Source organism: Lutra lutra, chromosome 9 (assembly GCF_902655055.1).
Source record: "Lutra lutra chromosome 9, mLutLut1.2, whole genome shotgun sequence".
Lineage (NCBI taxonomy): Eukaryota > Metazoa > Chordata > Mammalia > Carnivora > Mustelidae > Lutra > Lutra lutra.
In genome coordinates, this window is record NC_062286.1 from 50,970,288 (window position 1) to 50,997,338 (window position 27,051).

The following is a 27,051-nucleotide window of genomic DNA, read 5'->3' on the forward strand; positions in this document are numbered from 1 at the left end:
AATGCAAAAATGATAATTTTCAGTGATTACAAGAGCACAGAAAACCATCAATACATCCAGCTAAATGCTACCACAATACTTAGCAAAATGTGTTCTCAATTATATTACGAACAATTATAAGATCTTTTTTTTTTTTTAAAGATTTTATTTATTTATTTGACAGAGAGAAATCACAAGTAGGCAGAGAGGCAGGCAGAGAGAGAGGAGGAAGCAGGCTCCCTGCTGAGCAGAAAGCCCGATGCGGGGCTCGAACCCAGGACCTGGGATCATGACCTGAGCCAAAGGCAGCGGCTCAACCCACTGAGCCACCCAGGCGCCCCCAATTATAAGTTCTTAAGAGCAATCATTTCACTGAAAACTGTGGTTTTAAAAAGCCACATTCTACAGATATTTCTCCAAAGCAGCCACTTTGACCATGATTTTCAATTATTTTTATCTTAATCTTCTTTCCACTCAGGATGGTCCGGTCCCTTTCCCTGCCCTATTAGGTCCTGCTACAGTTACTGTTGCTTCCATGAGAGCTGATACTTAAGTTTTCTGGAGTCAGAATATATGTAAGTGATAAAAGGAACAGCATAGGTAGTTTATCTCAAGGGAAAACTTATAAACAAATCAGGGAGGCCTGAACTGTTAGTTGTAAGTTGCTCTCTAAATATATTCCTTATTTTGTCTTAAAAAAACCTTTTAATGGCATTCTACTATTAGAGACTAACAGGATTGGTAAATATCCTCTTTCAAGCTCCAACCCAAGTTTAGTGTGAAATACTTGTTTTTTTCTAATGTCGAAAATAGGCTCTAAGAATTTTATTAGAAAAGAAGAAATGTGTATATAGTTTTATGATAGTTTGATTTAGAGCAGAGCAAATTGTTTTCATTTTTTTTTTCTGCCTCCAAAATAGAATACTGTAATAGAATAGAATACTGTTTGAGATATAGAATTAAGGAAACAGAAGAACTTCAGGAATCTGAAAACCCAAGCTATCTTCCTACTCTCCTTCAGGCTTTAGAAACTATCTAAGACCCTAAACTCAAACTAGCACTATTAATACTGTGACTTAGTTACACTATTGGTTAAATGGACTTACTCTGGATTACGGTGGAAAAGGTAATCATTCTAACAGTCCTACAAGAATATAAATTCAGACTCCACAAATACTTAACTTTAAATAAATTAAAGTATGATGTTTATAAGCTTAATCTCCCTTTATAACAAATTATCAGTTCCTACCTCGTGCCCGTACTCGACATTCCTCTTCTTCTGCATTTCGGAGTATTTGTTTAGCATGATTCAATGACGATTCACATTTCAGAAGGTTTCTGACATGTGCAGCCAGTGAATCTACACTGCTACCACCAGCATCATCACTCTCCAGCACACCTTCTTCCTCTCTACTATCTGTCAAGCTTGTCTTGGGTGAAGCATATGGAAAGAGGTTTAGAAGAACATCAGAAACTGACTCCAATGAATTACTGTCCCACGAGCAGGAGCTGGCATCACTACTTGAATCACTTTTAATGATAGTCATCATAGGTATAACAATTTTATTCCCGGTGGTTCCACTATACCCTTCAGGCTCAGATCTCATTACAGATTTGGCTGCTCTATATTGCCGAAGGGTTTCATCTACTGCCACTCTGGCTTTGCTTTCTGCTTCCTGTAGAGGACTTCTAACTGTAGTTGAACTAATGAACTCCCAATTCTCAATGCCTCTCTGGCATTTCAGATTTGCCTGGGTGCTAATATCCTTCTGTATGCACTTGTTGCTTGGGCTTTCCTCTGTAAATGGCAGACTCTGAGGCAAATCACCATTAGGTTCATCAGCTGTGAGGGGTTCTTTGAAGCAAACCACCTTCTTAGATTGTATAAATGAAATATCATTAACATCTCTGAAAGGGACAAGGGGAGCAGAAAAATTGCATCGTTTCAGTGCTATATTTTCTGCCTCCATTAAAAGGGTCCGAATCTCTCTAAGCGTTTTGGAACCACTGCTTGTATCTGGAATTTCCTCAGACCCAACATCTTCAAAACCTGAAGATTCTGGTTTACTTATTACAACTCTACCATCAGTCTGAGAACTTAAAGGCATATTGTTTGAGATAACACTGGAGTTTGAAGAATCCAAATTATCTATTAGCATTTGAACATGGTCTGAAACAAGTTTCTGCTTCTCACTATGTGAATAAGTTCCAGAGGTAACTGTTGATAACCCAGTAATCTGATCAACTTGCCCAACACCCCCTGAGAACATCAGAGCATCGTGCATTACATGTCTATCTGGAAAATTCTGTTGATAGAATATATTTGGTTTCTGTCTGTGTGAAAAGGAACTAGAAGGAACTGTTGGTGACAGACTTTTCTGGTCAGCTGGTACAGGAATTGTTGAAACCTTCAGTGCATCTTCAGCTAGATGTTTGTCTGGCAATTCCTGTGGGTAGAAAATATTAGATTTCTCTCTGTGGGAATAGGAACTAGAAAGAGGTATTGGTATCCCAGAGTTCACATCAGTTGGTTCAGAGATAGGTGAAATTTTCAAAATATCCTCACTACAATGTCTATCCGGCAGTTCTTGTTGAAAGAAAATACTGGGCTTTACTCTCTGAGAATAGGAATTACGAAAAACTGTCAGTAATGGAGTTGTGTGGTTATCTGGCCCAATCACAGTTGAAATTTTGGGCTTTTCTCCTTGTGAGTAGGAACTAAGGGGAGCTGTTAGTAACTCAGTGTTTTGGTCATCTGGTAAAGTCACAGGTGAAAGCTTGAGTTTCTCTTTATGTGAGCAAGAGCTAGAAGGTCCTACTGGTATCTCAGTCTTCTGATCAGCAGGTCCAGGAAGAGCAAAAATCTTTAAAGCTTCTTCAGTAACAGCTGGTAACTCCTGCTGTTTAAAAATACCATCCTTCTCCCTATATGAGTAGGAACTAGAGGGAATTATATGTATCCCAGTCTTCTGGTCACCTGGTCCAAAAACAGTTGAAACTTTCAGAGCTTCTTCAGTAACACCTGGCGACTCCCTCTGGTAAGAAAAGATGGGGCTCTCTCTATGTGAATAGGAAGCAGAGGACCCAAATCGTATCCCAGTCTTCTGGTCAGCAGACCCAGGAGCCCCTAAAATTTTTACAATACCTTCATTAGGATCTGGCAACTCCTGCTGGTAAGAAATGATGGGCTTCTCTCTATTTGAGTAAGGAGTAGAGGTTACTACTGGTATTCCAGTCTTCTGGTCACCTAGTCCGGGCACCCTGAAAACATTTAAAGATGCTTCAGTAATATCTGGAAACTCTTGCTGATAAATGGTGGGCTTCTCTCTATGTGAATAAGAAGCCGAGGTAACTGTTGGTTTTCTGGTCTTCTGATCACCTGGTCCAGAAACAGCTGAAATTTTCAGAGCTTCTACAGCCAGCTGATCGTCTGACAAGGGTTGTTGGTACAAAATACTGGGCTTCTCTCTATGAGAGTAAGAAACAGAAGATACTGTTGGTATCCCAGTCTCCTGATCAGCTGGTCCAGGAGAAGGTGAAACATTCAGAACCTCTTCAGTGAGAGGTCTATCCGATAAGGCCTGCTGATAGAAAATAATGGGCTTCTCTCCAAGTGAGTAGGAACTTGAAGATACCGTTGGTATCCCAGTCTTCTGATCACTTGTTCCAGAAACAGCTGAAACTTTCAGAGTCTCTTCAGTTAGATGACTGCCTGATAACTCCTGCTGGTAAAAAATATTAGACTTCTCTCTGTTTGAGTAGGAACTAGAAGGTTCTGCTGTTAACCCAGTCTTCTGATCAGTTGGTCCAGGAACAGCTGAAACTTTCAGAGCCTCCTGAGGTACCTGGCCATCTGTCAAGCCCTGTCGGTAGAAAATGATGGGCTTCTCTCTAGGTGAGTAGGAACTAGAAGGTTCTGATGGCAACCCAATCTTCTGGTCAACTAGTCCAGGAATAGCTGAAACTTTCAGAGCCTCCTGAGACACCCGACTATCTGTCAAGCCTTGTGAGTAGAAAATAATGGGCTTCTCTCTATATGAGTGGGAACTGGAAGGTACTGATGGCAACCCAGTCTTCTGGTCAGGTGGTCCAGGAACAGCTGAAACTTTCAGAACCTCCTGAGGTAACTGACTATCTGCAAAGCCCTGAGGGTAGAAAATAATGGGCTTCTCTCTATAAGAGTAGGAACTGGAAGGTTCCAATGGCAACCCAGTCTTCTGGTCAGCTGGTCCAAGAATCGCTGAAACTTTCAGAGGCTCCTGGGATACCTGACTGTCTGCCAAGCCCTCTGGGTAGAAAATAATGGGCTTCTCCCGCGGTGAATAGGAACTAGAAGGTTCTGATGGCAACCCAGTCTTCTGGTCAGCTGGTCCAGGAACAGCTGAAACTTTCAGAGGCTCCTGAGATATCAGACTGTGTGTTAAGCCCTGGGGGTAGAAAATAATGGGCTTTTCCCTACATGAGTAGGAACTGGAAGGTTCTGATGGCAACCCAGTCTTTTGGTCAGCTGGTCCAGGAATAGCTAAAACTTTCAGAGCCTCCTGGGATACCTGACTATCTGCCAAGCCCTCTGGGTAGAAAATAATGGGCTTCTCCCGTGGTGAATAGGAACTGGAAGGTTCTGGTGGCAACCCAGTCTTCTGATCAGCTGGTCCAGGAATAGCTGAAACTTTCAGAGCCTCCTGAGGCACCTGGCCATCTGTCAAGCCCTGTGGGTAGAAAATAATGGGCTTCTCCCGAGGTGAATAGGAACTGGAAGGTTCTAATGGCAACCCAATCTTTTGGTCAGTTGGTCCAGGAACAGCTGAAACTTTCAGAGCCTCCTGAGATACCAGACAGTCTGTCAAGCCCTCTGGGTAGAAAATAATGGGCTTCTCCCACGGGGAGTAGGAACTAGAAGGTTCTGGTGTCAACCCAGTCCTCTGGTGAGCTGGTCCAGGAATAGCTGAAACCTTCAGAGTCTCCTGAGGTACCTGGCCATCTATCAAGCCCTGTGGGTAGAAAATAACGGGCTTCTCTCTAGCCGAGTAGGAACTAGAAGGTTCCGATGGCAACCCAGTCTTCTGGTCAGCTGGTCCAGGAATAGCTGAAATTTTCAGAGCCTCTTCAAGTAACTGACTGCCAGGCAAGGCCTGATGGGAAAAAATAATGGGCTTCTCTTGTGGTGAGTAGGAACTAGAAGGTTCTGGTGTCAACCCAGGCTTCTGGTCAGTTGGTCCAAGAACAGATGAAACTTTCAGAGCCTCCTGAGGTACCTGGCCATCTGTCAAGCCCTGTGGGTAGAAAATAATGGGCTTCTCTCTAGCCGAGTAGGAACTAGAAGGTTCTGATGGCAACCCAGTCTTCTGGTCAGCTGGTCCAGGAACAACTGAAACTTTCAGAGCCTCTTCAAGTAACTGACCACCAGGCAAGGCCTGAGGGGAAAAAATAACAGGATTCTCTTGTGGTGAGTAGGAACTAGAAGGTTCTGGTGTCAACCCAGTCTTCTGGTCAGTTGGTCCAGGAACAGTTGAAACTTTCAGAACCTCTTGAGGTACCTGGCCGTCTGTCAAGTCCTGTGGGTATAAAGTAATGGGCTTCTCTCTAGGTGAGTCAGAACTAGAAGGTTCTGATGGCAACCCAGTCTTCTGGTCAGTTGATCCAGGAACAGCTGAAACTTTCAGAGCCTCCTGAGACACCTGGCTGTCTGTCAAGTTCTGTGGGTATAAAGTAATGGGCTTCTCTCTAGGTGGGTAGGAACTAGAAGGTTCTAATGGCAACCCAGTCTTCTGGTCAGCTGATACAGAAACAGCTGAAATATTCAGAGCCTCTTCAAGTAACTGGCTGCCTGGCAAGGCCTGAGAGGAAAAAATGGGCTTCTCCTTAGATGAGTAGAAAGTAGAGGATACTGTTGATTTTCCAGTCTTCCAGTCAGCTGATACAGATATGGCTGAAGCTTTCAGAGCCTCTTCAGTGCAATGAGTATCTGTCAAGCCCTGAGGGTAGAAAATAATGGGTTTCTCTCTATGTGAGGAGGAAGGAGAGGGAACTACTGGTATTCCAGTCTTCTGGTCAGTGGGTTCAGAAACACCTGTAACTTTTAGAGCTTCTTCAGGCAGGTGACTGTCTGGCAAGCTCTGTGGGTAGAAAATAAAGGGCTTTTCTACATCCGAGTAAGAAGAAGTTATTGTTGATATCTCGGTCTTCTGGTCAGTAGGTTCAAGAACAGGTGAAACTTTCTGAGCCTGTTCAGTTAGAGAACTGTCTGTCAACTCCTGTTCGTAGAAAATATTGTGCTTCTCTCTATGTGAGTAGAAATTAGAAGCTTCTGATAGTAACCCACTATTTTTTTCAGCTGGTTCAGAAGCAACTGAAACTTTCAGAGCCTCTTCAGATTGATGACTGCTTGGTAAGACCTTCTGGTAGAAAATACCAGGCTTCTCTCTATGTGAGTAGGAACTAGAGGATACTGCTGGTATCCCAGTCTTCTGGTCACCTGGCCTAGGAGCAGATGAAGCTTTCAGAGCCTCTTCAGTTAGAGAACTATCTGGTAATACCTGCTGATAGAAAACATTGGGCTTCTCACCAAGAGAGTAGGGCCTAGAGAGCACTACTGGTATCCCAGTATCCTGGTCAGCTGGTCCAGGAACAGATGGAACTTTCTGAGCCTGTTCAATTAGATGACTATCTGGCAACTCCTGTTTGTGGAAAATACTGGACTTCTCTCTACGTGAGAGGAAAGTAGAGGTTGGTATCCCAATCTTCTGCTCAGTGGATCCAGGAGCAGAAAATTTCAGAGCCTGTTCAGTTAGATGACTTTCTGGCAATGTCTGTTGATAGAAAATAGGGGGCCTCTCTCTGTGTGAGTAAGAAGTAGAGGGTATCCTAGTCTTCTGGTCAGCTGGTTCAGGAAGAGCCACAATTTTCTGAGTCTGTTCAATTAAATGACTATCTGGCAAGACCTGTTGGTAAAAGATATCGGGCTTCTCTCCAAGTGGGTAGGAATGTGAAGATAATGTAGGTATCCCAGTGTTTTGATCAGCTGGCCCAGGAACAAATGAAACTTTCAGAACCTGTTTAGTTAAATGACCATCTGACAACTGTTGCTGGGAGAAAATAATGTGCTTCTCTCTTCGTGAATAGGAACTAGAAGGAACTATTGTCTTTTCAGTTCCCTGGTCAGCAGATACAGGAACAGCTGAAATTTTCAGAGTCTCTTCAGTTAGATGACTGTCTGGCAAGGTCTGAGGGTGGAAAATACTATGTTTCTCTCCACGTGAGTAAGAACTTGGAAGGACAGTAGGTATGCCACTCTTCTGGACAGGAGAACCAGGAACACCCGAAACTTTTACAGTCTCTTCAGTGAGATGATTGTCTGGCGGTGCCTGCTGGTAGAAGATATTATGCTTCTCTCTACGTGAGTAGGAACTTGGAAGGACAGCAGGTATGCTAGTCTTCTGGTCAGAAGGATGAAGAACACCCAAAACTTTCAGAGCCTCCTCAGTTAGATGACTGTCTGGCGGGGCCTGTTGGTAGAAGACATTATGCTTCTCTCCATGTGAGTAGGAGCTTGGAAGGACTGTAGGTATGCCACCCTTCTGCACAGCAGGACCAGGAACAGCCAAAACTTTTAGAGCCTCTTCAGTTAGATGACTGTCTGGTAAGGCTTGTGGGTAGAAAATATTGGGCTTCCCTCTTTGTGAGTAGGAACTAGAGGGTACTACTGATATCCCAGTCTTCTGGTCAGCTAGTTCACTAACAGCTGAAAGTTTTAGAGTCTCTTCACTTATCTTACTATCTACTGGTGCCTGCTGGTTGAGTGTATCAGTATGCTGACCAACGGTATTCTCTTGAGGAGACCTTAAAGCCAACTGAGGAAAGTCCTCGGGGAACAAGGATAAAAGAGATCCAGTATCTGAATCTCCAGCAGTAGCAGTGATGTCTGGTTTCGAGTTGGAATGAGTAACTTCAGGTATGCCTCCTTCAGAAGTATCTCCTAAAAAAAGAGACTTATTAATACTAATATGTTTTTTAATTAAGAAATATTTCTTTTATGCATAAAAGAAATAAAGAAAGCTTTCCTTCCTTTGACCTTTACACTTCTAGTAAAGAATCCTAAGAAAACAGTCATCAAAGGAGACAAATATTTACAAAGATATTAATTATAAAGCCATTTACAACAGCAAACTAATGTAGACATAATTTAAATATTCAACGATAAAGTAATGTTTAAAAATAGCAGCATATCCATTTGATATGATAGGTGGATCTTTATTAAAATTGGGATTTTTAAAGAATTTTTTTAAAAGATTTTATTTATGTATTTGACAGACAAAGAGATCACAAGTAGGCAGAGAGGCAGGCAGAGAGGGGAGGAAGCAGGGTCCCTGCTGAGCAGAGAGCCCGATGAGGGACTCGATCCCAGGACCCTGAGATCATGACCTGAGCCCAAGGCAGAGGCTTTAACCCACTGAGCCACCCAGGTGCCCCGGATTTTTAAAGAATTTTAACGTGATGGGAAAATGCTATCCAGTCTGGACTTTAATTTCACCCTAGTTACAACCTAGTAAGTTAGCCTGTTATTGTGCCATGTATGCCATTAAAAGACATGTGACTCCTCAGAGACAAAATACTTCATTCCATGGCATAGCAAAGGATCTTCAACTTATTTTCATGGGTTCCCCTATCCCTTGAGTCTTACAATGGCAATGCAATATGGCCCAGATGGATGCTATGCAAGCAATGGGTTTTAAATGATTCTTCTAGTAAATGCACCTTCAGAAAGATATGTTTGTTAACTATATGAAACTATAAAGTGTGTAAAGATTACACTAAAGATTCTGAACTTAACTCTAAATGGCATGAGGAGTTGATAAATTGGAACTGACCTATACTGCAGAAATACAGATTCAAGATGAGTGGGAACAGAATGCAAAAGCGTAAGTAGTATTATCTAACAGAACTTTTTGCAACAACAGAAATTTCTGTATTTGTACTGTCTAATCCAGTACTTCTAAATCTAAATGTCAGTGGGAAGTAATGACTGCAATAGAAATAATAAGATTTGACAAGATATGCATTCATCCATTTGTTCATTCAAAAAATAATTAATGTTTACTATGTGCCAGTCACAGTTCTAGATATAGGAAATAGGGCAATAAACAAACAGACAAAGTTTACACTCTAATTCTGCCTTACAAAGCTTACATTCTAATAGTAGGAAGCAGACAAAAATTGATAAAACATATAGAATGTTAGATGATGGCAAAATGTACAGCTTTTCCTCAACTTACAATGGAGTTACATCCCGATACGCCCATCATAAGATGAAAACATGTAAGTCAAAAATACATATAATAATCTCACATACGAAATATCACAGCTTAGCCTCACCTAACTTAAACATGCTCAGAACATTTACACTAGCCAAAAATTGGGCAAAATTACCTAACACAAAGACTATTTGATAATAAAATGTTAAGTATCTTGTTACTGAATACTGTACTAAAAGCAAAAAACAGAATGGCTGTATGGGTAGAGAATGGTTGTAAGTGTATCAGGTTTTACCATTATAATCATGTGGCTGACTGGGAGCTGTGGCTCACGGCTGCTACCCAACTTCACAAAAGAATATCATACCACATATGGCTAGCCTGAGAAAATAGCAAAATTCATAAATTAGAGTACGGTTTCTACTGAATGCACATGATAAAGATGAAAATCCTACGTCAAAGCATCTTAAGCTGGGGACCTTCAGCACTTTACACATAAAGAAATTAAGTTTCAAAGATGAAGATATAAGATTGCTTCTCAATATGGAGATCTTACTAACTTGCAGATTCTGATTCAATAAGTCTATGGTGGGGGCGCCTGGGTGGCTCAGTGGGTTAAAGCCTCTGACTTCAGCTCAGGTCATGATTCCAGGGTCCTGGGATGGAGCCCTGCATTGGGCTCTCTGCTCAGCGGGAAGCCTGCTTCCCTTCCTCTCTCTCTCTGCCTGCCTCTCTGTCTACTTGTGATCTCTATCTGTCAAATAAATAAATAAATTTTTTTTAAAAATTAGGTCTAGAGTGGGATCTGAAATTTTGCATTTCTAACAAAATCCTTAGTGGTGTCCCATACTTTTGGTCCTCAGACTACAATTTGATTGGTAAAGAAATACAACTTCTCCAGAGTTCTACAGTAAAAGACAAAAACAGGTACTTTAACCTTTTAATTCTAACTCCAAATTCTGAGCTCTTTTCACTGAATTATTAGTTACTGCTATTCTAAACTCAATGATGAGCTTCAAAAAAGTAACTAAATATAGAATTAAATGGGTTGAGGAGTGAATTATAAGGTAAGGAAGTACATTATCAAGTATTAACTCTTTAGGAAAACTAAAGGAGAAGGGATGAATGTAATCTGCACAGTAACTTGAAAAGGAATAGAAGTTATGGAAAGTTATGGAAAGTGAGAAAAAAAGACTCAAGAAATTAATAAAGCAAAACAGATTAACAAAGTGAACAACAAATGGCTCACAAAGGAAATCAAAAGAGAAATCAAAAATACCCTTGGGATTATGGACATTGGGGAGGGTATGTGCTATGGTGAGTGCTGTGAAGTGTGTAAACCTGGCGATTCACAGACCTGTACCCTTGGGGCTAATAATACGTTATATTTTAATTAAAAAAAAAAAAACCTGAAAAAATGAAAATGGAAATACAATATACCAAAACTTATGGGGTACAGTTATAGCAGTTCTAAGAGGGAAGTCCATAATGATAAATACCTACATCAAGAAATAAGAGGATCTCAAATGAACAATCTAACTTTACATCTTAAAGAACCAGAAAGAGAACAAACAAAACCCAAAGCCAGCAGAAGGAAGAAAACATAAACCAGAGCAAAAACAAATGAAGGAGAAACTAAAAGGACAATAGAAAAGAAAAAAGATCAATGAAACTAAGATCTGATTCTTTTAAAAGATAAATAAACTGACAAATCGTTAGCTAAAATCACCACCACCGCCACCCAAAGAAACCCAGAGAGGACACAAATAATAAAATACAAAAATGGAAAAGGAAATATTACAACTGATATCACAGAAATATAAAAGATCATAAAAGACTTTCTACAAATAATTTTACATCAACAAATTTTACAATCTAGAAGAAACATATAACCTACAGGACTGAATCATGAAGAAATAGGAAATGTGATTAGACCAATTACTAGTAAGGAGATTGAATCAGTAATCAAAAGTGTCCCAACAGGGGTGCCTGGGTGGCTCAGTGGGTTAAAGCCTCTGCCTTCGGCTCGGGTCATGATCCCAGGGTCCTGGGATCAAGACCCACATTGGATTCGCTGCTCAGCAGGGAGCCTGCTTCCTCCTCTCTCTCTGCCTACTTGTGATCTGTGTCAGATAAATAAATAAATAAATCTTTAAAAAAAAAAAAGTGTCCCAACAAATCAAACTCTAGAACCAGATGGCTTCACTGGTGAATATTCTACTGAATATTCAAATAATTTACACCAAAATACCTCAAATTCTTTCAAAAAATAAAAGGGAACACTTCCAAACTCATTTTATAAAGCCAGCACTACTCTAATACCAAAACCAAACAAGGAAATGACAAAGAAGTAAAATTATAAGTTAATGCCCCTAATGAACAGAGATACAAAAATCCTCAACAAAATATTAGCAGACTGAATTCAACAATACTTTTAAAAAATCATATAACATTATTAAGTGGGCTTTATTCCAGGAATGCAAGGACAGCTCAATATCTGCACATCAATCAAAATGATACACCAGTATTAACAACGAAGGATAACAATCATGTGATCAGTTCAGTGGATGTAGAAAAAGCAACTGACAAAACTCAACATCCATTCACAATAAAAACTCTCAATAAAGGGGGTGTTGAGGGAACATACTTCAATATTACGAAGGCCATATATAAAAAGCCCACAGCTAACATTACCCTCAACAGTGAAAAGGTGAAAGCTTTTCCTCCAAGATCAGGAACAAGATAAGGGTTCCCACCCTCACCATTTTTATTCAACATAGTATTGGAAATCCTAGCCAGAGCAATCAGGCAAGAAAAGAGGGGGGGGGGGAGTGGGGAGAAAGGCATCCAAATAGGCAAGGAAGAAGTAAAACTGTCTCTGTTTACAGATGACATGGTATTACAAATGGAAACTCCTAAAGACTCCACCAAAAAACTGTCAGAACTAATAAATTTGGTAAAGTTGCAGGATACAAAATTAACATACAAAAATCAGTTATGCTTTTATACACTAATAAAGAACTATTAGAAAAGTCAAGAACACAATCCCATTTACAATTACATTAAAAAAAACGCTAAGAATAAATTTAACAAGGGGGTAAAGATCTGTATAAGACATTGATGAAAGAAGTGGAAAAAGACTCAAATAAATGGAAAGATAATTTACACATCTGAGAAGCTCAATGAACTCAGTGTAGGATAAACACAGAGATCCACACAACATCATAATCAAAATGTTGAAAGACTGAGTATCTTGAAAGCAACAGGAGAAAACAAATCAATACAAGGGAATGTTAATAAGATCAATAGTTGATTTCTCATCAGAAACAATAAAGGCCAGAAGACCATGGAAAGATATATTCAGAGTGCTAAAACAAAAAAGATTATCAGGGGTGCCTAGGTGGCTCAGGGTTAAGCCTCTGCCTTCAGCTCCAGGTCATGATCTCAGGGTCCTGGGATCAAGCCCCACATCGGGCTCTCTGCTCAGCAGGGAGGTTGCTTTCCCCCACCCCTACCCCACCGTCTGTCTACTTGTGATCTCTCTGTCAAATAAATAAATCAAATCTTAAAAAAAAAAAAAATTATCAACCAAACATTATAAATTCAACAAAACTTCCAAAAGGATGAAATAAAAACATGCCAGGTATATAAAAACTGAGAGAATCTGTTGGTAGCAGAACCATCACACAAGAAATACTAAACGAATTCTTCAGGCTGAAAGCAAGTGACACCAGACAGTAATTTGAATTTACAAAACAAAGCAAACAGTGCTAGTAAAGATAATTATGTAGGTAATTACAAAAAGACAGCATATTTACATATTTCATTTCCTTTCTTCTCTTAACTGATTTTAAAAGCAATTTTACACAAAACAATATGTATTTAACTATATTAGTAGAGCTATCACATATAGAAATGTAACATATTTGACAATGAAAATCAAAAGGAGGCAAATGGGAGCAAAGCTGGAGTGGAGTAAGGAAAAGACTGGATGGTAACAAATCCACAGGAACAAATAAAGAGAATAAAAACTGGTAAATCAGAAGATTGATATAATAAACTCTAAATACTTGCTCTCCTTACTTCTCTCAGCTCCGTAAAAATACAAAAAATTATAAAAATAAGTTTAATAATGTAACATTAATAATGTATTCTTGCATGTTTGTAACACATATAGGTATAATACTTATACCAGTAATAGCACACACAAAAGAGAATAGAACCATATAGGAGTTTCTGTATTACACTACAATTAAGTTAGTATAAATCAGGTATATATTCTAATAAGATAAATTCTGTAAGCCCTAGAGCAATGACTAGGATATAACTTTATTTTTTTTTAAGATTTTATTTATTTATTTGACAGAAGGAGAGAGATCACAAGTAGGCAGAGAGGCAGGCGGGGGGGGGGGGGGGGGGGGATGGAGGCCCCCTGCTGAGCAGAGAGCCTGATTCATCCCAGAACCCAAGGATCATGACCTGTCCTGAAGGCAGAGGCTTAACCCACTGAGCCACCCAGGTGCCCCTAGGATATAACTTTAAAAATTAACTAGAAAATAATTTTAAAAATTAAAATGTGATACTAGAAAACATTCACTAAGTCCAATAAAAAGCAGAGAGGAACATAACAAAAAAAAAAAAAAAAAAACAAGAAACATGGAAAACAAAAAGTAACCCAGCAAATATATATCCAATCTTAATAATGACATTGAACATGAGTTGATTAACAGTCACATTAAAAGGCAAAGACTGGGGGCATCTGGGTGGCTCAGTGGGTTAAGCCTCTGCCTTCAGCTCAGGTCATGATCCCGGGGTCCTGGGATCGAGCCCCGCGTCGGGCTCTCTGCTCAGCGGGGAGCTTGCTTCCTCCTCTCTCTGCCTGCCTCTCTGCCTACTTGTCATCTCTGTCTGTCAAATAAATAAATAAAATCTTTAGGGGAAAAAAAAAAAAGGCAAAGACTGTCAGTCTGGATTTAAAAAAAAAAAACCATGAGATCCAACTATATAAGCTGTTTACAAGAGATACATTTTAAGATTTTTATTTTTAGGGGCGCCTGGGTGGCTCAAGTGGGTTAAAGCCTCTGCCTTCGGCTCAGGTCACGATCCCGGGGTCCTGGGCTTGGGCCCCATGTCGGGCTCCCTGCTTGGTAGGGAGCCTGCTTCCTCCTCTCTCTCTGCCTGCCTCTCAGCCTACTTGTGACCTCTGTCTGGCAAATAAATAAATAAAGTCTTAATTTTTTTTTTATTTTTATATATTTGCCAGACAGAGATCACAAGTAGGACGAGAGGCAGGCAGAGAGTGGAGGGAAGCAGGCTCACTGCCGAGCAGAGAGCCGGACACAGGGCTGGATCCCAAGACCCTGGGATCGTGACCTGAGCCGAAGGTAGAGGCTTTAGCCCACTGAGCCACCCAGGCGCCCCAAGAGATAACACTTCTGATTAAAAAAAAAAAGTAGGTTGAAAGTAAAGGGATGAAAAACATATGCCATACAAGCAGCAAGCATAAGAACTGAAGTGACTATACTGATGTAAGAGAAAACACACCTTAAAACAAAAAATGTTACTTGAATTAAAGGGCAACCATTTGTAACAACAAAAAGGTCAATTCATCAGGAATATACAACAATTATAAACATAAATGCACTTAATATCATAGTCTCAAAAGATATGAAGCAAATAAGACAGAAAAAATGATAAAACAAACAATTACAGTTCAAGATTTCAATAGCTTACTTTCAAAAATAGAGAAAACTAGGCAGAAGATCAACAAGGATACAGAAGACTTGAACACTATATGCCCACTAGAACTAAGAGACAAGTATAGAACATACCACCTAACAACAGCAGAATACACATTCTTCTCAAGAGTAAACTATACATTCTACAGAATACACACTAGGACATAAGAGCAAGCCTGAGTAAAATGTAAATGAACTAAAATCATACAAAGCAGGTGTTCTCCAACAAAAATGGAATCAAATGAGATATTAATAACAAAAGGAAAGTCAAAAATAAGTGGAAATTAAACAAGACATACCCAAATAACCACAGGGTCAACGAAAACAAATTGCAATAAAACTTAAAAATATTTTAGATGAATTAAAACAAAAACACAAGAAACAAAAACTCTGAGCATGCCACTAGAGTAGTGCTTAGAAATTTCTAAATGTAAACACCTACATCAAAAATAAAGTCTCAGAGTACCTGGGTGCTCAGCTGGCTAAAGGTCTGCCTTCAGCTCAGGTCATGGTCTTAGGGTTCTGGGATCAAGCACCACATCAGGCTCCCTGTTCAGCAGGGAGTCTGCTTCTCTCTCTCCCTTTGCCCCTCCCCACAACTCATGTGTTCTCTCTCTCTCTCTCAATAAATAGATGAGAAATCTTAAAAAAAGGTTTCATATCAATAACCTATTCTTTCACCTCAAGAAATAGTAAAAAGCACAAACCAAAGCTGAAGTGTGAAAGGAAGGAAAAAATAAAGACTAAAATGGGAACAAAACAGAAATTTAAATGTAGAGAAAAGAGATCAGAAAAAATAGAGAAACCAAAGTTTATTTCTTTGAAAAGATGAACATAATTGACAAAACTTGGCTAGACTCACTAAAAAAAGAAAGAGAAAATTCAAAATATCGAAATCATGAATGAAAGAAGGGATATTACTACCAATCTTCCAAAATAAGAAGGATTATATGCAAATACCATGAACAGTTATATGCAACAAATTAGATAACCTAGGTGGAATGGACAAATTCCACAAAGGACACAAATTATGAAAACTGATTCATGAAAAATATAAAATATAAATACTTATAGCAAGCAGAGAGATGGAATTAGTAATTTTAAAACTTCTACAAAGAGGCAGGCAGCCTTCACCCAATAAAAACTAATCCTTTACAAACTCTTTCAAAAACTAGAAGACAAACATCTCATCCCAAGTTGTGACATTAGCAAAACTAGAAGAGACAACGCTTCTCATTCCAACTTGTGACATTAGCGAAACTAGAAGAGATAATGCTTCTCACCTCAACTTGTAACATTAGTATTATTCTTGCGCCAAAGCCAATAACAAAAATCACAACAAATGTACACACCAATACCCACTATGAATATAAATACAAAAGTCCTCAAAAAATTACTTGCCAAAAAAATCCAACAACATACAAAAAGAAGTATATGCCATAACCAAATGGCATATATAACCAAGACTGCAAGGTCGGTTATATGAAAATTAACAATGTACTATATTATGAGAATATAAGTCAAAAACCATGTGATCATAATAAAAGAGGCAGAAAAAAAACTGACAAAATCTAACACCCTTATATGGTAACATGATAAATATGCTCTAAAAAATACAAGTAAAGGGGAACTTCCTCAACCTGATAAAGATAGTCTACAAAAATCAAAACTCCCACAGCTAACATCATACTTAATGATAAAAGACTTCATATCTTTCTACAAAGATCAGGAAAAGACAAGGATGTCTGCTCTTGCCACTTTTATGCAACACTGCACTGAAGGTTCTAGTTGGGGGCAGTTGGGAATCTGAAATATATAAAAGGCATCCATGTTGGAAAGAAAGAAGACTATATATGAAGATGATGTGGTCATGTATATAAAAATTATAAGAAATCCACACAAAAATATATTAGAGGTAATAACAAATAGTTCAGCAAGATTGCAGCTATACAATTAACAAAATTCAACTGTATTTCCATACACTAGCAATGAATACTCCAAAAATGAAATTAAGAAAACAGTTTCTTTTTCAACAAAAAGATTAAAATACTTAGAATTAAGTTAACAGGGGCGCCTGGGTGGCTCAGTGGATTGAGCCGCTGCCTTCGGCTCAGGTCATGATCTCAGTGTCCTGGGATCGAGCCCCTCATCAGGCTCTTTGCTCAGAGGGGAGCCTGCTTCTCTCTCTGCCTGACTCTCTGCCTACTTGTGATCTCTCTCTCTGTCAAATAAATAAATAAAATCTTTAAAAAAAAAAGAATTAAGTTAACAAAGGACTGCAAGGCTCATACACTGAAAACTACAAAATATTGTTGAAAAAAATAAAGAAAACCTAAATAATGAAAAGATGTCCCATATTTATAGATCAAAGCATTTAATATAAAATGGCATTCTATCAAAGGAAAGACAACGCACATTCACAGATCTAAACATTTAATATTTACTGATTCCCTTCCACTGTTTTTCATCCACCACATCCACCCACTCAACAAATCCCTCAGCAAAACCGAGGATCAACCTATAACTCAATTTCTGCAGTCTTGAGTTTTAAAAGAGAAAAACCAGAGATTCTAGTAAGGCTGACAACATTACAGAATCATCTCCAACCTCAGCTGACTTCTCAGAACTACCTGCCAGTTCTTTTGCTTGTTCTTGGTCAGCTGCAATTCCTATTCACTTTAACATAAATTCTGAGCCTGCACCAATCTACTCTCCTTAACCGCCCTAACCCTCCTTTATCACTATCTCCCCTCAGCAGATAATCTTGCTTTCTACCTCAGAACTGATCTTTGTTTCTTCTCTACAAATTTATTTGGATCCACTCTTTTCCTCTTGTGCTCCGTTAATTTCTTTCTTCCCTTCAAGTCACAGAAAGGAATGCAGAAATAATAAACTGACTCTAATAGATTCCGCCACGTAATTCAGTTCTAAACACTGCCATAGAGAAGGCAATGAAAAACCAAATGATTCACCTAATAAAAGATTTGGGCATTTATAAATACACCTAATCCAAAGTTAACATTATTGAAAGTGTTCAAAAATAAAAAATTAGTTAGCCACAGCAATGTATTTTTAGCAAGCTAGTCACACGAACATCTAATATCTTCTTTTCTACATACCTGCTATATGTTTGAGAGACTTTTGCACAGTGTCAGGAGATACCCTCAACATCCTGAGATCTGAAGAGTGATACTCCAACTCTATGGTTGGCTCATCAGGAGTAAATGGAGGCAATGTGGATGAAAAAGTCTGATTAGTGTCCGTATTAGAACAACCTACCTATAAAAAGAGAGAAAAAATAAATAGGATTAATAGTAGGCTTCACCTGATTAAAACAAACCTAATTTTTATGAAAATGAATACTTAACAGTTCCTTAAGCTCATATTCTCAACCCTCCTAAATTCATTTACAGTCATATCTTGTTTGGTCAATTCTAAGAAGGCTCTACAAATTACTCTTGAGGGTCTGGAAGTCTGCCTATATAGAAAATTACAGATAGGAAGCCTATCTGGTTTGTTCCATATAATGGTATGATCACTGAAGAATGTGAACTTTGATATTACTCTTGACAAGCTCAAGGATTTTTTTTTTTTTAAAGGAGAGGTTATGTTGTAAAAAGGAAAGAGAAAAGAAGGAAAGAGAGAACAGGAATATTTTCAAGAAATCCACAAATGTTTAGAAAAAAAACTAAAGTATCAAAGAACTGGATCTATGATCAATCACCAAAAAGCCTAAGTCCTCAAATTTCTTTAAACAAGAATAGTGGGAAATACAAACTGACAGTGAAGCAAAGGTTAAATGCTAAAAAAGAAGTTCTCAAAGTTTCATCAGATCCCAGCAAGTCCTTACTAGAAAAGAAATTAGAAACCAACTCTGATGAAGTCAGTACATAAACGTATATAATTTCCCACCAAATTCACATCATATTCTCATATAAAAACAACATACCACATCTAGGTTTCTTTATTTTCCTAAAGATATTATTCCCACTTCTTGATGCAGTCTCAGGAGAGTCTAAAAATGTATGTAAAGATGAATTTTGTTCGATCCTCTTTTGTCAAGGTTTTTTCATCGTGCTGTAATGAACAATCTTAGGAAGCTGGCAGGGTGTAAAATAAATAGTCTATTTCAGCTGCCTTGGTCTAGTTTTCTCTACACCAGTGGTTCTCAGTTGTGGGAGATTTTGCCCCTACCCATCTCTCCCTGATCAAGAAACATCTGGCAATGTCTGGAGACATTTTTCACTGTCCTGACTTTGGGTGTTGGGGGCAGTGTGTGTGGCTATTGGCATCTAGTGAGTAGAAGCCAGGGATGTTGCTCAGCAGCCTAAAATGCACAGACCCCCCACAACAAGAAATATCATACCCAAAAAGACAACAGTACAGAGAAACTCTGCTCTAAACAAAGCACAAAGTTCTAAGTTTTCAATTATCCCACCCCTAAAGGAGACTTTTTTGAAGTACAGTTCATTAACACATATATCACATATATGATTGAGACTTCGTGTGTGTGTCCCCAGGCACATATGGGTATTTAATAGTTTTTCTCTAGACCTTTCAAATATAGTTAGAAAAAAAAATTTCTATTCCAATCTTTTTTTTTTTTAAAGATTTTATTTATTTGACAGAGAGAAATCACAAGTAGGCAGAGAGGCAGGCAGAGAGAGAGGAGGAAGCAGGCTCCCCGCCAAGCAGAAAGCCCGATGTGGGGCTCGAACCCAGGACCTGGGATCATGACCTGAGCCGAAGGCAGCGGCTTAACCCACTGAGCCACCCAGGCGCCCCTCTATTCCAATCTTGACTTCGATACAATTTCATTAATATTCAGTCATAAAAAAGAATGAAATCTGGCCATTTGCAACAACACAGACAAATCTAGAATGTATAATGCTATGTGAATTAAGTCAGTCAGAGAAAGACAAACACCATGTGATTTCACTTATGTGGAATTTAAGAAACAAAACAAATGAACAAAGAAAAAAAGAGACAAAAACAAAACAGACTAAACAAAATAGAGAACAAACTGATGGTTAGGGGAGAGGAGGAGACAGGTGCAGTAAGTGAAGGGAATTAAGAGTATACTTAACACAATAAGCACTGAGTAATGTATAGAACTGTTAATGTACAGAATATTATACACCTGAAACTAATAGAACACTGTATGTTAACTATACTGGAATTAAAATTTAGTAAATAAATAAAACTTCATTATTATCAAAGCTTCGAAATATACAGATACTAGAGTAGTTAATGCAAAAGAAAATGTAGGGCACCTGAGTGACTCAGTCTGTTAAGCATCTGCCTTCGGCTCAGGTCATGATCCTGGGGTCCTGGGACTGAACCCTGCATTAGACTCCCTGCTCAACGGGGAGCCTGCTTCTCCCTCTCCCTCTTCCCCTCCCTCCTGCTCATGCTCTCTCTCTGTCTCTCTCAAATAAATAAAATCTTAAGAAAAAAAAAAAAGAAGATGTAGAATGAAAAAGATGAGAAGAATTTATTTAAGAGATCAGCAGATCTTCATTACTAACTGGAAATGGGAGAAATCAGGAGGAAAAAAATTAAACTGGCTTATCACCCAGTCTTTAATCAATAATAAACAAAGAATCCATCAAAGATGATGAAGAAACCAAGACATGTTAACTCCTCTAGAACAAAGAAAATCTACAAGTCAGTCCGATTCCATAAAAACGTCTGAGTTCTTTTGGTACAGGCAAGTTGCGTTTGAGGTGACGGGAACGTTCACAAAAAAATATCATGCAAGAAAGCATTCAGGTCTACCTTAGTAGAAATATTAGGATCTAAAAATGGAAGTAATAGCCATCACACAGAGAAAAGCATTTAAACCATGAGAGGAAAGTACTTGGTGGAAGACGCAGAACCAACAAAACAAAAAGAAGTCTAAAAATAAACTTTAAATAATATTTAGTTACATGACCAAAACAGGGAATACTAAAACAGTATTTTCTTTCCTAAAAACAGTATTTTATCACAGAAGCTAAAAGAATGTAATGTGCTACTACCAGGAACAAGGAGAAAGAAGGAAGAATAATGATAGGCAAGAGGAAATCACTGGTGAGGGTCTAGTCACCTGGTTTCAGTGAAGTGAAGGAACAGGCAGGCAGGCAATGTATATACCTTACCCCATTCGATAGAACAATGCATGAGGCTGATTGTTACTATTCCTCTTTCTTCATATAGATGAGCAGAATGATCCTCCAAAGTCATCTGCCCAACGCATGAGGCTAACAAATAACTGAACAAGTTTTGACTCCACATCTCCACACTCTTTTCACAGCCCCAAGCTACATCATATACAAGTGGATGCCCGACCAATCGTTTAAAGAAATGATGGCTAGTATCAAATGTAGGCAAACAAATATGAATGACTCTTCTGAGACACAGATGAGAATAAGAAAGGAACCAAGAAGCAGGCAAGCCCTCTGAGATCAAGCTGAGCCATGCAGGATATTACTACCATATCTGAGTCCTTATTTCCCTGATACTGGCATTATAACTCCCGGACTACAGAATGGAGCTAAGAGTGAAAGAGAATACAGGGAACATGCTCCCTAAAGTGAAGAAGTATACTTAAGGCTACAGCTGCGGGCAAATAAAATCTGGAATAGTGGTCAGAATTAATCTTAACATATCACTATTAACTGAATATCTATCTACATATCTTTTAAATTGTGGTTTTTTGGGGGCGCCTGGGTGGTTCAGTCGTTAAGCGTCTGCCTTAGGCTCAGGTCATGATCTCAAGGTCCTGGGATCCAGCCCCACATTGGGCTCCCTGCTCAGTGGGGAGTTTGCTTCCCCATCTCTGCCCACCCCTCTGCCTACTTGTGATCTCTTTTTGTGTCAAAATAAATAAAATCTTTAAAAAAAATTGTGGGTTTTTAAAAAAGATTTTATTCATTTATTTGAGAAAGAGAGAGCATGAGAGAGAGAGGCAGATCACAACCAATGGGGAGGGCTAAGGGCAAAAGAGTGAGCAGGGAGCCTGATGGGGGACTCAATTCCAGGACACTAGGATCATGACCTGAGCCAAAGGCAGACGCTTAACTGACTGAGCCACCCGGGCACCCATATCTACATTTCTTCAGATATATATTATGTGTATAAAAGGTTGATGTAAGTTACATAAGTAGTACTACCAAAAAAATTAGAAGTTTAAGATTGATTATATTTGTTTCTCATTCTTAGTGAAATTCACTTTGACCAAACCCCTTCAAAACCTTCGCTCTTGCCAAAATAATTCAAAATCTTGGCTTTGGTTTCACTGAATAATAGTTAAACAGGAAGGCAGTTTATGATATAGTGGTTAAATATATAGATAATATTAGTTTCAGGATGCGTGGGAGGCTCAGTCAGTTAAGTGTCTGCCTTTGGGTCAGGTCCTGGTCCCAGGGTCCTGGAACTGAGCCCCATGTCAGGTTCCCAGCTCAGCGGGGACCCTGCTTCTCCTTCTCCCCTCTGCTCGCACTCACTCTCTTGCTATCTCTCTCTCAAAAATAAATAAATAAAATCTTAAGGAAAAAAAAAGGTAAGGTTAGTATCAAATACTAGTCCTCAACTTGCTCAATAACAATGAGCAAGTTCCTTAACCCTCTAAATATCAATTATAAAATGAGGATGATACCAATCCCCAATAATCCTACCTGACAGGACTGGCCAAAGGACTAAATGAATCGATGTATATAAATAAATCGCTTAGCATAGTATTTGAGCACACAGTGTTAACTATCATTTTCATCCCCATTAAGAGACTGAAAATTAAACAATGTCTACTTTATTTACTTGACAGAGAGAGAGCACAAGCAGGGAGAGCAGAAAAAGAACAAAGCTCCCAGATGGGCAGGGAGCCCAATGTGGGGCTTGATCCCAGAACCCTGGGATCATGACCTGAGCTAAAGGCAGATGCTTAACTGACTGAGCCACCCAGGTGCCCAAACAATGTCTACTTTAGAATATTAAAGGAAATAAAATTAACCTCACAGTTCTCTGTATTTCAATTTTTGATATACTCGATAATTATAAATGAAAGGAAAAATTTAATCTCAATATCTTTGTTCATTTTCTCTAATCAAACGCCTGAACCTAAAGATCTAAAAATGATTGCAACCCAAACTAACAGCTTTCCAATGACATACTAATCTTATACATGGAAAAACAGGAAAGGGAAAGTAACATTAAATACACAACATTTATTGTACAGCTATATTTAATGACTAATAAAATATAAGGATATATTATAAAGAAGCTGACCGTATCAGACAAAAGAGGATAGGCAATGGGACCAAAGGAGCATTAAAACCGAGAGAGGCAAGCATCCAGGCAAATGAAGTTTTGTATAAAAGAAAGGTTGACAGAGAACTTTTTAACACTTCAAAGTTATTTTCTAGTACACATACACAATAATAATGATATAAACAGAGAGAGGGAGGGAATGTGTATATGCTTCAGCATGTCACTCATTTGGGAAGGAGGCAGTTAATTTCCTTTGGGGACACTAACTAGTGTGGATATTAAGCACCTCAGTATCCTTCCTGGGAAAACACTGCCTCTTATAATTTTCAAAATTCCTCTGAAGTCAAACCTTTCAGGAGCTTCCAAACAGAAATATTTAAAATATTCCAGGGTCTATTCCAATGCTTGTAAGTTGAAGGGCAGAGTGAAAAAATGTACAACTGACTCTCTACCAGTGAGTCTAATCTGAACACTGTCTAAAGGTTCTTGCTGCCACAACTGGGAAGAGTTAGCACATCTCAATATAAAAGGCCTGGGAGCTCCAAAGGAAGGCCTTTTCCCAGACACCACAAAACTCACTAACTCTCATGGTCTATGAAACACAAATATTTCTTTTATGCCAACCTCTAACAAATTAATGGAGCATATTCTTGGATATCAGATGAAGACCAGACTGTAAGTCACATGTTGGTATTAGAGGATATAAATGGGCCCTTTACTTTCAACCCCATTTTTCAACTAAAATATTCTTTCCCTACCCCCTAAGAAATATCAAACAGAGTAACTTACAGGCTCTTCAAAATCACTCTCTTCCTTTGATGGCAGTTCTAAGGCAGACTGCCTGTGCAGGGAGCTGTCACAAACCTCCAGATCATCAAGCACATTTTTAAAACCTGCTAGCTCAATGCACTCAACAGGCAAGTCACCTTGTTCACACACCTGCTCATAAAATTAAAAGAAAGAAAAATAAAAACAAGTAACAATACCATTTCCTAAAATAGTACTAGAAAAGACAACATTTCCCCCCAAATATCATTTTATTGTGTCTCACCTCTCTTTGTAGATCAGCAGCTCTTGTACTGCCAACAATAGCATTTTCATCTAGGTCACAGCATTCAGTATCATCACCCAGAGTAGAGGTCTCAGATTCAGCATTCCCCTGCAGGCCCTCTACAAAATAGGAGTCGTTTTGCATAACTGTATGTATAGTAAAATAGGATTTGTCTCCCATAGGCTGAGGAATTTTATCTTGACCTACATCAGCTTTCAGCAATGACTCTTGGCCGACTGGAATTAATGATGCATTACTGGTCATTGGTAAAGCACCTTGTGACTTAGCATCACTTGTCACCAAGTTTGCTGAAAAGCCACCTCCTACACCTGCAGAAGGACCTTCAATGATGTTACTAGAGTTTACATTCTTAACCAAAATATAGTTTGAGGAATCCACAATTTCTTCAAATCTTCTTAAATCTTGTAAAACCAAAGAATCTGAAGGTGATACATTCATTGGATAAAAAATGTTTGAAGATCCTGCCTTCTCTGCAAGGTCAAGATCAGGACCAGACTTTATCTTCCCAATGGGAAGAAATGGTTCATTGTCTAGATCGCACTGAAATAAAGCTGACTGTGCTTTGCCAAGACCAGCAGCCCGGCTGTGAGATTTTTCACTTAAAGAAGCAGATGACTTAAGCTCTGGAAGAGAAAGTGGCTTAATGAACATTTCCTGAGGAGCACTGGGGAGGGATTTTAAATCAAGATGCCAATACAGGGAGCTATCACTATTATCTTTTTTATGCAACAATGGTTTTGAAGCCGCTAATTCAAACACCCCAGGAGTAGACTGATAAAGCGGATGACTGAGCTCATCAAACAAAGAGTTTTCACCATTATAATTTAATAGAGAAAGATGTGAATTTTTTGGTTCACGTTCATGGCTGTCATTTATTAAAGACTTACTAATGTCAGTTTGGATTTCATTTACTGTACTGTCTTTCTTGGAAGGCTCAATAGAGGCAATAACTACCTCAAAGGCTACATTTTCAGAAGCATCAACACTATTTCCACCAAAAGCAGAAGCTGCCCTTTGGTATCTTTCCTCTTGTAAATACGGTTGTTCTGATGTCTCATCCAAGTTGGATTTAATCGTCTTAAGAGGACCACCAGAAACCTCCATCTTAGAGGTACCATGTTGCCTAGAGTGTGTATCTATTTCTGAAGCTTTTACAGAATTATCAGGAACTACAACATTCTCAAATAATTGTATTTCTGAAGATCTGGGATGCATCTCGGGAAATACTGAAGTACTTCTACTCTCCTTTTGTTCAAAACCTTGAGATAGTTCTTTCTCCAGACCTTCTTCATTTCTTTCATACCCCATCATTTCTTTCACCTCATTCTCAGCTGGAGCCCTTAAAGAAACACTCCCAAAATAATGATTGTGAGCTGTCAATGGAATGCCCTTTCCTCTTCTTTCCAACAGACAATGCAAGAAAGAATGTGACATTCTGTTATTAAAATGAGGAGCAACTTCATGGGGAAAAGAAACACAGTCCTTACTGATCACATATGTTTCTGGATGGTGTGAAACTTTCCATTTGCTCCATGGCGTACATGAAAAAGGAGCATGAAAACTGTCACTTCCCTTAGGAATTTTGTTTTTATCAATTGTGTCGGATGAATCTGAATAAGAATCATGATCCTTACTGGTTAGATAATTTTCTGACTTCTGTGAAGCTTTCTGTTTCCAATACTGCACATACGAACAAGAAGCATCAAAACTGTCACTTCCTTCAGGAGTCATGTATTCATCACTTGTATAAGATGAGGTCGAAACAGAAACTTGACCTTTATCAGCTAAACTGACTTCTGGCTCCTGAACTTCTTGTGTCTTCCATGCCATACAGGAACAAAGAGCATCATAACTATCAAAGTCATTGGGGGTTTTCAGTTCATCAACTGTATCAGACGAAGGGGTCTCTTCTTTAATCCCTTGTTCAAAAGGTAAAAAAGAGTGCCGACACTCAACAGTTGTACTAGCTATAAGCGAGTGCTGAGATACACTAATGCAACTGTTAACTAAGTCTGAAGCTACTTCTGAGGCTGCCTGGAATAAAGCTTCACTAACTTCCGATGGTCGAGAAAACCATTCAGTATCTTCAGACTTACCAGGAATTCCCCTGAAAAATATACAGTTAAAAATAAATAAATAACACATTTAAAACATTTTTTTAAATACTAACATGAAAAATACAAAATTGACATGTCACTGAAATTAAGATTATTTGAAAATGTGTTGAAAAACAAAGTTCTAATCTCATATTCCCTTAAAGTGGTTAGTGACTGAACCAGGCAAATTTTGTGTAAACAGAATACGAACTCCCATCCTATGACCCTGACTTTTTTTTCAACCTTCTCTTAAAACAATACTACCAAAAAATAGGGAATATTTTCATACTGCCAAAAAAAGATTAAATAAAAAATTCAAACTTTACTATTTAAAATGTTTATCACCTATCATAACTTAATACTCACTTAACTTACACTAATTCTTTCACTAGTCATTTACTGTGCTCTTTAAAACCCCTTAAGAAGTGATGTACTCTTAAAACACAGCAGTAACCTAATTATTAGTTGACTATTATACATAGAACACCTTTTCATAAAAGTGATTTTAAGGTAATACATAGCAGAAGGGCAAAGGTGTTTACTCTGCAAACATCTACAGTTTTTTCTTAAACATTTTATTTTAGTATAGTTGACATACATTATTATATTAGCTTCAGGTGTACAACACATGTCATGGTAAGCACTACAGAATGAATAGAACTGTCAAA

General features: G+C 38.6%; 1 protein-coding gene across 1 annotated transcript in view; it reads right to left on the reverse strand.

Moving 5' to 3' along the window:
- ALMS1 (ALMS1 centrosome and basal body associated protein) overlaps window positions 1-27,051 on the reverse strand; it is a 213,802-nt gene that overhangs the window by 150,284 nt on the left and 36,467 nt on the right. The window contains exons 5-9 of the mRNA XM_047744572.1: window positions 24,267-26,394; window positions 24,005-24,154; window positions 18,088-18,247; window positions 6,005-7,954; window positions 1,229-5,863 (exon numbers count right to left, since the gene is read on the reverse strand). Of these exons, the coding sequence (XP_047600528.1) occupies window positions 1,229-5,863; window positions 6,005-7,954; window positions 18,088-18,247; window positions 24,005-24,154; window positions 24,267-26,394 (9,023 nt within the window). The remainder of the gene's footprint in view (window positions 1-1,228; window positions 5,864-6,004; window positions 7,955-18,087; window positions 18,248-24,004; window positions 24,155-24,266; window positions 26,395-27,051) is intronic.